This window comes from Arvicola amphibius, chromosome 14, assembly GCF_903992535.2.
Source record: "Arvicola amphibius chromosome 14, mArvAmp1.2, whole genome shotgun sequence".
Taxonomy (NCBI): domain Eukaryota; kingdom Metazoa; phylum Chordata; class Mammalia; order Rodentia; family Cricetidae; genus Arvicola; species Arvicola amphibius.
Window position 1 is genome coordinate 6815631 of NC_052060.1, and position 10984 is coordinate 6826614.

At 47.9% G+C, this 10984-nt stretch overlaps 1 protein-coding gene across 2 annotated transcripts; it reads left to right on the forward strand.

Moving 5' to 3' along the window:
• The first annotated feature begins 1853 nt into the window (after nucleotides 1-1853).
• On the forward strand, nucleotides 1854-10624 carry Ensa (endosulfine alpha). 2 transcript variants are annotated; one of them, XM_038311879.1, is made up of 4 exons: nucleotides 1854-2038; nucleotides 4736-4861; nucleotides 7118-7284; nucleotides 9926-10624. In XM_038311879.1, the coding sequence occupies exons 1-4, from the start codon at nucleotides 1985-1987 to the stop codon at nucleotides 9939-9941; spliced, it is 363 nt and encodes a 120-aa protein (XP_038167807.1). In that variant the 5' UTR covers nucleotides 1854-1984; the 3' UTR covers nucleotides 9942-10624. The 2 variants fall into 2 exon arrangements, with proteins under 2 accessions (XP_038167807.1, XP_038167806.1); XM_038311878.1 differs by lacking the exon at nucleotides 9926-10624 and adding an exon at nucleotides 9559-9919.
• The last annotated feature ends 360 nt before the right edge of the window (nucleotides 10625-10984 follow it).

Genomic DNA, 10984 nt, shown 5'->3' on the forward strand with positions numbered 1-10984 from the left:
GGGATGTTACTATCAAGACAGTGTATGTTGCCATTATTCCTTGTTTTGTTTTGTTTTTCTTTTTCTGTTTTGTGGCAGGGTCTGACTTTGAATTTAGATGCACTTCAAAACTTCCTGTCTATGCCTCACAAGTACAAGAAACACAGGTGTGGTCTAATGCTGAGCTGTTAGTGTAAACATTGCAGTTCGGATGAAAGGTGTCCTGGCAGTTGGGAGCCAAGGAATACCAGGAATTCATCAGGGAGAGGTTTCCCCCATGTAACTGCTCTGCTCTAAGCAGAAGGGTTTCCAAAGCTCTGCTCTGCTCTACTCTTAGGTGTCGGCCTCACTACACTCCTACAAAAGAAGGTCGCAGGGGCTGGAGAGATGGCTCAAAGGTTAAGAGCACTGGCTGCTCTTCCAGAGGTCCTGAGTTCTATTCCCAGCAACCACATGGTGGCTCACAACCATCTATAATGCGTTCCAGTGCCCTCTTCTGGCCTGTAGTGTATACATAATAAATAAATAAATCTTTAAAAAAAAAAAAAAAAAAAAAAGGTCGCCACGCAAACCTCATTAAAGAGATTCCTTGGGAAGGAAGAACCCAGGAGGGTGAAGTGAAGCAAACTGAACAGGATACAGAGCTTATATAGAGTTCCTTGGGGGGGAGGGGGGGCAGTGGAGCTTTCCAGCTTTCCAGGGTGGTTTGGGATTGCTGTTGCACTTAGGGATTGGTGGTAGTCGAGTCGATGCTCAGGGACCTCAGGGTTTGTGGGACCTCAATCCCTGTTCCCAAGTCGGGGTCAGGGTGTTTTTCCTTGGCCCTTTCCACCCTACAGTTAGACCAATTATGCAAAATATAAATATGTAATACTTTTTGACTAACACTCTTAGAAGACTTAATCTTGAGAATTAAAATGCTTTGAAGGACAGAGGCTGACTTATATATGTGTATATATTCCAGTAAAATAATACAGTACTTTCTACTGACAGATGCTGAAGAGTTATTCCATATTTTTGGTTGTATTTGTTTTTTAAAACAAGGTCGCACTGTGTAGTTTCAAACTCAAGAGATCCTCCTGCTTCAGCGTCCTTTGTAAGGCTATTTACAGGCAAGAACCACCATACAGGTTAAGGACTATTGTTGAACTATGATTCTGTTAACATGTGTTTAATATGTGCCAAATGTTTACCATGCACCTGTGGCTGCACTCCTAATTTCAAGTATTTACGTCTTTATAGAATGACTCTTTTTTTGTTTTGTTTTTGTCGAGACAGGGTTTCTCTGTGTAACAGTCCTGGATATCCTGGAACTAACTCGCTTTGTAGACCAGATTGGTCTCGAACTCACATGCCTATGCTTCCCAAGTGCTGGGATTAAAGGCGTGCGTCACAGAATGGCTCTTAAAAATTATAGGTGGAAGAAAAGCCATACAAGGCAGTCTTATACAACCTAGCACTCAGTCTCAGAAAACTGCTTAATAAAAATTGTCCTCCAATTTTTATTTCTGGTCGTCGGAAACTTCCTTCGTAACATCCCTCAAAGCTTAATCCTTTCCACCAGTACATGGTGGCCCTCCGGTTTGACGCTCGGAAGCCTGCCCAGGACCTGGCGAAGAAACTGAAGAAAACGTCTGCCCACCCAGGAAGCAAAAATACCAAAGCTACCCGTCCTGCCTCTAAGATCCCTGAAGGCTTCTAATTGGCTCTTGTGGCTTGCTCTCTTTCCCAATTGGTGTTCTAGCTTGCCTGTCGGCTCTGATTTTCTCCCCGCCTTCAACCAACGCTTATTGGCGTATCGTTACGTCATTGCCCCATCAAGCCCACTCTCATTGGCTCTTATAGGAGGGGGTGGGCTGAACGTCACGGGCTCGGGCCGCCATTTTGACTGAGCAACCATAGTGACAGGAGCCGAAGCAGCAGCTCAGGTTGTCCCCGTTTCCCCTCCCCCTTCCCTTTTCCGGCTGACTTTCCGGGCCCTGCATTTCACAGTCCCGGTCCTGCCATGTCCCAGAAACAAGACGAGAACCCTGCGGAGGAGACTGGCGAGGAGAAGCAGGTGAGAATAAGGGGAACGGGGGTGGCCGCGCGGGCGGGATCCGCCCCCGCCGCCGTTGATTGGCCGCCTCTGCCTCAGGCTCCGCAGGGGTTGGCCACCGCTTCTGCCGCACAGGCTGCATTTCGGCGCGGCCTGGTGCTCCGATGTCGATTAGTCAAGTCGATTGTCATTTTGTGCGATCCGCTTTCTTATTGGCCAGTAAGCCTTCCTTTCAGTCTGGAGAAGCTGTTCTATAATAGGCCGAGCTCTGGCGTGGGCGGGTGTTTGGAAAGATGAGGCGAATGAAAGGGGGCTGGCTGGTGGTCCTGGGGCATAATGAGCTGTGTGGTTAGTACAGGTAAGTGATCCAACCATCAGAGTGGAACTCAGTCTTCATCCACAGAAAGATACAGGTCAAGATGAAGACGGTTAAAATAAGCCAGACTTGGGGGAGGGGAGGAGAGTAATGATACCTTGGCTAAGTTCAGGTGACAACTTCCTGAGACCTATTTTGATAGGGGTGGTTTGTTCACCGCCAGTGACTTGCAGAGCCCCTTGAGTTCCTCCGCAGTGGGATATAGTCCACCCACCATCGCATGATGGAAACACTAATGCCAAATAAACTCCCTTTTGGGCTCTATATTTGAGTTCTTAACATTTAATAAAAGATTCATTAAATACACTTCGTGTTATATCAGTACCTGATTGTCAAGAGAAAAACCCACTAGTTGGGCGGTTGGCGATGCATGCGTTTAGCTCGGGAGGCAGGCAGATCTCTGAGTTCGAGGCCAGCCGGGTCTATAGAGCGATTTCCAGGAAACACAGAGAAACCCTGTCTGGAAAAACAAGAACAAGCCGGGTGGTGCACGCCTTTAATCCCAGCACTCAGGAGGCAGAGGCAGGTGGATCTCTGAGTTCAAGGCTAGCCTGGGCTACAAGAGCTAGTTCCAGGACAGGTTTCAAAGCTACAGAAAAACCTTGTCTAAAAAGAGAGAGAGAGGAGAGAGAGAGGGGAGAGGGAGAGAGAGAGAGAGAGAGAGAGAGAGAGGAAAAAGAAAAATAACCCAAACAAATTATCAAAGTGCAGCAGGGAAACTGGAACTATAAGTAACTGGTAACTTTTGTTAGCATGGCCAGGCTTCTTGACCAAGTACCAAAAAAGAAAAAAGAAAGCAGCCAAGCCCTCCAGAAGCGGAGGCAGAAGATTTCGGCAAGTTCCAGGTGGCTTGGGCATCAGAATGAGACTCTACCCCCCCCCCCCAAGTAATAAACAAATAGACGTGTCCACAAGAAGCAAGAGACGAGCCAGGGGTGATGGCACACATTTTAAATCCAGCACTAGGGACCAGGGACAGGAAAATCTGTGAGTTAAGGTCAGCCTGGTCTACATAGAGAGTTCCAGGCTAACCAGGAGTACATAGGGAGACTATGTTTTTAAACTATCCTGTTTTTAAAATGAGGAGGAAGAAGAGATAGAGGTGAGAACCTCTGTAAACGCTTTGAGCTTTGGTGTTTCCCTAGACTTCCATCACCTACCCCAGTAGGGTAGGTGTTAGTCTTATTTATTTCTTTTTATAAGACTGATACATGAATACCACAGTGAAATTAGTTTCTTCTCTTGAGGTTAAAACTAATGTCACATTAGCTGTTTACCTCTTGCCTGCCTACATTTATGGAAGTGGATTACTCAGGTGGATATCTTTGGAATAGACCACACGCCTAGCATCCTCCACAGTGAGGCCAGATGGCTTCTTAGAGTCTGAATGAGGGAGGAGCCTCTCAGAAGACTCAATTCTCCCACTTACCTGTTCTTGCTAAAAGGCCTGCCAGTTCCTTTTGTCTTTCCTACTATTGGTGCCGAATGAGCTCTATGAGTCAGGTGTCACATTTAGATATTGCCTTTAGCCTAGTACTCACAGGTCACTAGGGCGGCTCCCTGGGTATAGAGTAAGAACTAGCTTGTCTTTTCCTTCACTATATACAGTTATCTTGAACCTTGGGAATTTGAACAAAGGTCTAACTTGAAGATCAGAGGAACTGGAAAGATGGCTCAGTAGTCATGAGCAGTTATTGTTTGTTTGAGACAGGGTTTCTCTGTGTAGCCCTGGCTGTTCTGGAACTCACTGTAGACCTGGCTAGCCGTGAGCTTAAAGATCCACCTGCCTGTCTCCCAAGTGCTGGGACTGAAGGTGTGTGCCCTACCGCCTGGTTGTACCTGTTGCTCTGCAGAGGACCTGGGTGTGGTTCCCAGCATCCGCATGGTGGCTCACAGCCATCTGTAGCTCCAGTTCTAGGAGATTTGATGCTCCCTTCTGAACCCTGAGGGCACCCAGGAATACATATGGTACTCATACATACATACATACATACATACATACATACATACATACATACAAAATACATACACATAAATCTGCCGGGTGGTGGTGCATACCTTTAATCCCAGCACTTGAGAGGCAGAGGCAGGCAGATCTGTGTGAGGCCAACCTGCTCTTTAGTGTGAATTCCAGAACAGCTAGAGCTACACAGAGAAGTCCTGTTTCGAAAAACCAGAAAGAACTCTTTAAAACATACACACACATTCTAAAAAGAGCAGAGTAAAAATGGCATGTTTACAAGCTGATAGAGCTCCAGGAAAAAGCAGAAAATACAAAGGTTATCAGACGCTAGAAGTCATTGGTTTTCAGTCTTTAATCTCATTTGGTATGTTCTCTTTAGGACACACAGGAGAAAGAAGGTGTTCTCCCTGAGAGAGCTGAGGAGGCCAAGCTAAAGGCCAAATACCCAAGCCTAGGACAAAAGCCTGGGGGCTCCGACTTCCTCATGAAGAGACTCCAGAAAGGGGTACGGGGCAGCCTTGACCGCGGTCCTTGCATGAAGTCTGTAGAGGTTCTGCTGCATGTTTTTCTGTGATTGGTTATTGGGCAGTGTAGATATGAGTTAGAAAGAGGAAAGCGGATTATTGTGAATCCCTACAATGATGTCAGTTCCCTTCTGATTATAGGAAATGAAGGCTTAATGTTGGGCATTTGGGTGGGTGGTGGATGGGCACTGCAGGAAGGATGGCAGAGACTGAGTGCGTCGTGTGCTCTGCTCCTGCATCTGCCTGGGGGAACGGTGGTGGGGTTGAGAGCTGTGCCCTAATTAAGTCTTGCAGACAAATTTTACAATGATTCATTTCAGAAGATCCAAAAATCTTCACCTCGAGCAGTAGGTTTCTTTAGACTATTGACACCAGCACCAGACATTAACTATACTCCCTCAAGAAACTTAGTTTAGCTTGGTGTGATCCCAACCCCTAAGCTGAAGCAGGAATATTACCACAAATTCAAGAGCAGCTGAGTCTACATAGTAAGTTTCAGGACAACCTAGACTAAAATGAGACCCTGCCTTTAAAAAGAAAAGAAAAGAGAAAAAGAGGCGGGTCAGCAGCTGGAGAGCAAGGGGGCTGCTGCTCTTACAAAGAGCCAGAGCTTCTGTTCCCAGCACCACACCAGGCAGCGGACCATTGCCTGTGACTTCAGCTCCAGGAGAATCTGACCCCTCTCTGGCTTCTGTGGACACATGTGCACACATAAATGATTTAAAAAAAAAAAAAAAAAAGCACACGCCTGGGCTACAGAGATGGCTCAGTGGTTAGAGCACTGGCTGTTCTTTCAGAGGACCTGAGTTTAATTCCCAGCAACCACAGTGTGACTCAAAACCATCTGTAGTGGGATCTGATACCCTCTTGGGGCATAAAGTTGTATATGCAGATAGAGCACTCATACATAAAATAAATAAATCTTAAAAAAAAAAAAAAAAAAGTAAGCCGGGCGGTGGTGGCATACGCCTTTAATCCCAGCACTCGGGAGGCAGAGGCAGGCGGATCTCTGTGAGTTCGAGGCCAGCCTGGTCTACAAGAGCTAGTTCCAGGACAGGCTCTAGAAACTACAGGGAAACCCTGTCTCGAAAAACAAAAAACAAAAAAAAAAATACATGCCTTTAATCCCAGCACTGGGGGAGTAGAGGTCGACAGAGCTCTGTGAGACTGAGGCCAGCCTGGGCTGCAGAGTGAGTTGTAGGACATTGAAGCAACATAGTGAGACCTGTCTTCAAAAAAACAGTAAATGAAATTATAAACAAAACAGACAGTTCTTTTTCACGTTCAGAATGATAAGAGATGTAGCCCCACAGGAAAGTGCTTGTTCAGCTTGGGTTCAACCTATAAGACCACAAAAGTTTAAAAAAGAAACCACCAGAATGGCCTTCCCGTCTCCCCCTCAGTCGGGTGTAAGGATTAAGCTGGAGTAGATGGATGGGATGGGGAGGGAAGTGGCTTCCTCCAGAGACTCCAGGGCCTCAGTCTTAGTCACAGCTGATGGCGTGGTGCTGGTTTGCAGTTTAGCTCTCCTCAGGCAAGCCAGGCGTAGGCAGGCTGTCTCACCATGGAGCATGTGTAGGAGTGGTGGGAGTCCGGAAGGCACACTGCCTCATGACAAGCCAGTTCCTATTCCTAGTCCGAGAGTCATTTCTAATGCAGAGAGCTGGCTTCAGTGGTCTCTGGTGCTGGGAGCCCCAGCGACCCTTTCCCAACCCCAGGGTATTGCTTTGTCACCTAGTAAGGGCCTCATTAAGCTATTATGAATGGTGGTGGCGCACGCCTTAATCCCAGCAGTAGGGAGGCAGAGGCAGGCGAATCTCTGAGTTCGAGGCCAGCTCTTGTCTACAAGAGCTAGTTCCAGGACAGGCTCCAAAGCTACAGAGAAACCCTGTCTCGAAAAACAAAAAACAAACAAAAAAAAAAAAAAAAAGCAAAAAAGCTGTTATAAATGAAGCAAGTAGTTCTGATTGAAACATCCTATGCCAAGTAAGGTCCAAAACATGTATGAGCCGTCACCCAGGTTCAGAGACAGAACCGTCCCTTAAACTGCAAAGGTGCAGGTTTCTTCTAGGACGAGGTCAAAGCATGCTAGGAGATGTCAGAGCACGTGAGCGGTGTGGACTGCACATGAGCGTAGACAGCTGGGGTGCATGAGAGCCTGTGCTGATGCTGGAGTCGAGTCTGCCTTTGAAGACCGCAGAGCTTACATTTATCTGGGCCTCCCTCCTGTCTCCTAGCAAAAGTACTTTGACTCAGGAGACTACAACATGGCCAAAGCGAAGATGAAGAACAAACAGCTGCCGAGCGCAGGGCCAGACAAGAACCTGGTGACCGGCGACCACATCCCCACCCCACAGGACCTGCCCCAGAGAAAGTCCTCGCTCGTCACCAGCAAGCTTGCGGGGTAACCTGGGCCCCTCTCTTCCCCTTCCTCACCCACTGGACTTCTCTATATTATAGGCAGGGAATGGGCACCTAGTCAGAGCTCAGCTTGCCATCCAGGGAAGACATTCTGCTGGAGGCTTAGGTTGAAGAGGGACTCTGAGTTCATTTCTTTGGGTAAATTGAAACTTGTACACCCTCACTGTAGACCAGTAGAGACCCAGAAGTAGGAAGGACTAGGACCGGATAGCGCTGCAGCTGTTCCTGTGCTGAGAAGCGTGGAAGATGGGAGTTCTCCTTTTGGAGGAGCAAGCCCTCGGGCAGGCTGAGTCTGGAAGCAGTGTGGCAGGTTTAGTGTCCTGGGGCTGCACTGACGTGTTGGGAAAGGTAGAGGGAAGGAGACGCTCTCTGTGCTTCTAAGTGTGTCGTCCCTTAGGCCTCTGTGCTTTGTGTTCCCATTGTGGGTGTTTAGGGAACCTTCAAAGAGGAGAAGGGATTTGCTTGCCTGAAACCACAGTGCCCACCTAACCTCTCTGCTGTGTCCCTCCAACAATTGCCCTGCTTCTCAAGGAATGGAAAGCTTGATGACAGTACCTCATGAGGAACTGGTGTCTTCTCTCTTCAACATGTAGCTTTGGAGAGTATTCTGGGACAGTGGGAAGGGTGGAGGGGTTGTGCCCAGCAGCACTGGCGTATGAGCTCGGCTGGGTCATGTGGCCTCGGAGTCTGTTCCTCATCTCTGCAGAGCAGGAGCCGTGTAGGCTAATTCTGACTAAAATCCTACACCTGCCCTAACTGCCGTTCATCCTAAAACCAACTGAGGCAGGCCCTTGCTAAGCCTCAGCTCTGTGAAGCTAGACGTCCAGGGGAACAGGAGGGGTGCTGTATGGGAAGAGAGAAAGTTTGAGATTTAAGGGCCACACCTTCAGACAAGGCCTTTTGGGGTGGGGATGTGGGGGGAGAGTAAGTCTGAAGAAGCCAGCCCTGGAAGTGTTTTGACTCTCCCATTTTCCTGGTCTACAGTTGACCCTAGCTGCTGCAAACCACTCTGGCAGCAGACTGGATGGGCCTGAGGAAACACTCGTGCCTCAGGTGGAATCGGATGCTAGCTGTATGTTAGGCATGGAGGAAGAAGGGATGAACAGAGCTGGCCCCGAGGAGTTAGTGCTCCTGCCAGCTGGAGCATCTGGGCCTTAGCAGATGATTCACTGGTGGAGGTGGAGAGTGGGGAGGGCGACAGCAGCCTGCCTTGCTGTGTCATCACTAGTTTGGCCTGGATCTTACTGAGTGCCACCTGCTCGGTAGCAGCAGAGAGGACCTGAGTGAGAACTGCTCAAAAGAGCAGGATGATGCGGTCTGTCTCCCTTCACAGATTCCGGTGTGCCCGTAGAAGGTCTGGCGAGTTTGTCGCTGTGTGTGTCAGGAAAGCATCTAAATATGCTCTCCTGTTTGACTGCTCTGGTCTCTGGCTGTCGTTCAGATTGGGTAGGAGTAGGTTGGTGAGGAAGGAGTGGAGAGAGCAGGACCCCTGGTCTCCCTGGCCCCCAAACTCCTTGACTCTCATTGTAATTGTATATTTTTTGTGTTTTTTGCTCCATTTTCTCATGCTGTCATCCTTAATCTAAAGTCCATGTGGGAAGGGGACAATGCTGAACATCACTGTATGGTTTCTTCAGAGTCCCAGCCATGTTGTACATAGATATGTCATGTTATTATATATATAAATATATATATAATTTTGTACGTTTTCTTCATCTCCGATCTTCTCGAATTCTGTACCTTTTCCTCTTTTGTCTGAGCTGCCTTCTCTATTAGTCACTTTTGTGTCTTCAAGGCTGCTGTTCATGGCAAGTCTGGTTTTAAGGAAGGGACAGGAAGAATAGGGAAATCAAGCTCTTTAGAAAGCTGAGGCATGATGATTTGCTACTTCAAGGCTAGCCTGGGCTACTGAGTGAGTTCAAAGCTGGCCTTGAGTTAAAGACAACCCTGTCTCAAAAAGGAAAGAGAGGGCTAGAGAATATGGCTTAGATGTACGGTGCTCTCCTGTCATGCAGGAGACCCTGGATTCAGCCTCCAGTGATACATACATACAGCAGCTAGTGGATACACATGTGCACATGCACACACTCGAGCAGAGGTGGGAACAGAGATGGGGAAAGGGATTAAAATCAAAAGCAAACTATCAGTCTCTCTCTTCAGTGCTAAGGAAGCAAATAAGCTTCTCTTCTCAGGCTTGTTTCTTAGCAAGGAAGGGTCATTGCATTCGATCAAACCCAGGCTGTTTGGTCCCCTCCAGGCAAGTGTGTTCTGACCCTGCATCCGTCAGTCACCACCTCACCGCTGTGCTTCCTGCTCCCCTGCTGCCAGTGCTGTGCCTGCAGGACTCCTGAGGCAGACATCTGTGTCTCCCCTTATGTCTCAAGAATTGTTTTTCTGTTTTCCATGAGTATATCAAAAAGACAGAAGCATCCTGTTTGTGAATAGGAAAAGACTAATTTTTTTCAACTTCCTTATGATTAATATGCAGGCCTATGTCAGGGAGCCTAATGAAGTATTTGGAGAAGTCATGGGGTCGAGACTGGGATGGAATTCAAGAGGTTTTCCCCTTTTACTTGACAGTGTTTTTTTGTTTGTTTTTTGTTTCTTTTTCTGTTCATCCACAGTGGCCAAGTTGAATGATGCTGCCTGGGGCTCCACCAGATCGTGAGACGCTGCCCACTTGGGGTCCTGTGCTGGCTCCTGCCCCTCCCTGCTTTTGCAGCTAGGGGTCAGGAGGTGGCCCAGGTGCAGGCTAGAGAGGCAGAGATCCCTGCCCACTGGTGTCCCAGCGCATGGAGCCCCTTGGGCTGAGCACCAAGACCTTGGACTTTTTTTTTTTTGTTTCACATTTTTTTCCAAATAACAGTTGGGAGAAATTTCATTGAAATCCCAAGGGTGGGGTTAAGGGGGTGGAGTGGAAGCTATTGGGGGAAATGAGCCAGGGTTTATAGCTGATGAAAAAGACAATTTCCTACCATTCTTCTTAAGCACAGGTTTGGGATGGTTCTAAGTGAAGGGGTTGTCAGCAGACTAATGGTACGGGCTTCGAGGTCAGCTCTGAAGAGAGATCATTGTTTAATGTGGCTAGCGACCTAGACTAAGAGAAAAGGGATTGTGCGCTGTAATTTCTCTGGTTCTGCAGAGCAAGCCGAGGAGTCAGTGTTACTTGTTCCTTTAACAAAAGTGTTGTCCTTGAGGCAGGTTTGCTATGGGAGAAGGGCAGTGAGTGGGGAGCCCCACAGAGCCCTGGGGAATTTTTCAGTATTTGAAATAAAACAAGAACAACAAAAAACACCCGTGGAAAAAACCAAACCCAGAAATACTCTGAAGCAGTTGGTGTGTTTTATTGGGGTTTGGGAGGGTGAAAATGTGATTGAGGGGGAGATCGGTGTGGTCCCTGAGTTTGCAAGAAACACAGGGCTCTCTCGGGGTAGACAGTCTGACCTCCTGACTGTCACTGGGGAGAGAGCAGAATTGGTGGTGCACAGGTAAGGCTAACCACTGTCTGTCCTCTGTAGCTAATACAGAAGGTGCACCTCCCTTTAAAACGAGAGCTTCAGGGTTCTAATTAATGGCGTACTGACACCCAAAGCTTAGTCCAGACTCAGCAAAAATGGGGCCCTGTTCTTCCTGTTCCCCTTCAGTTTCTGTTCCTGAGTTCTCTGTCTGTGGGAGAAATGTGA

Coding starts and splice junctions, on each gene's coding strand:
- Ensa (XM_038311878.1), top strand. CDS start 1,985: ATGTCCCAGAAACAAGACGAGAACCCTGCGGAGGAGACTGGCGAGGAG. Junction 2,039..4,735: donor AGACTGGCGAGGAGAAGCAG/GTGAGAATAAGG, acceptor TGTTCTCTTTAG/GACACACAGGAGAAAGAAGG. Junction 4,862..7,117: donor TGAAGAGACTCCAGAAAGGG/GTACGGGGCAGC, acceptor CCTGTCTCCTAG/CAAAAGTACTTTGACTCAGG.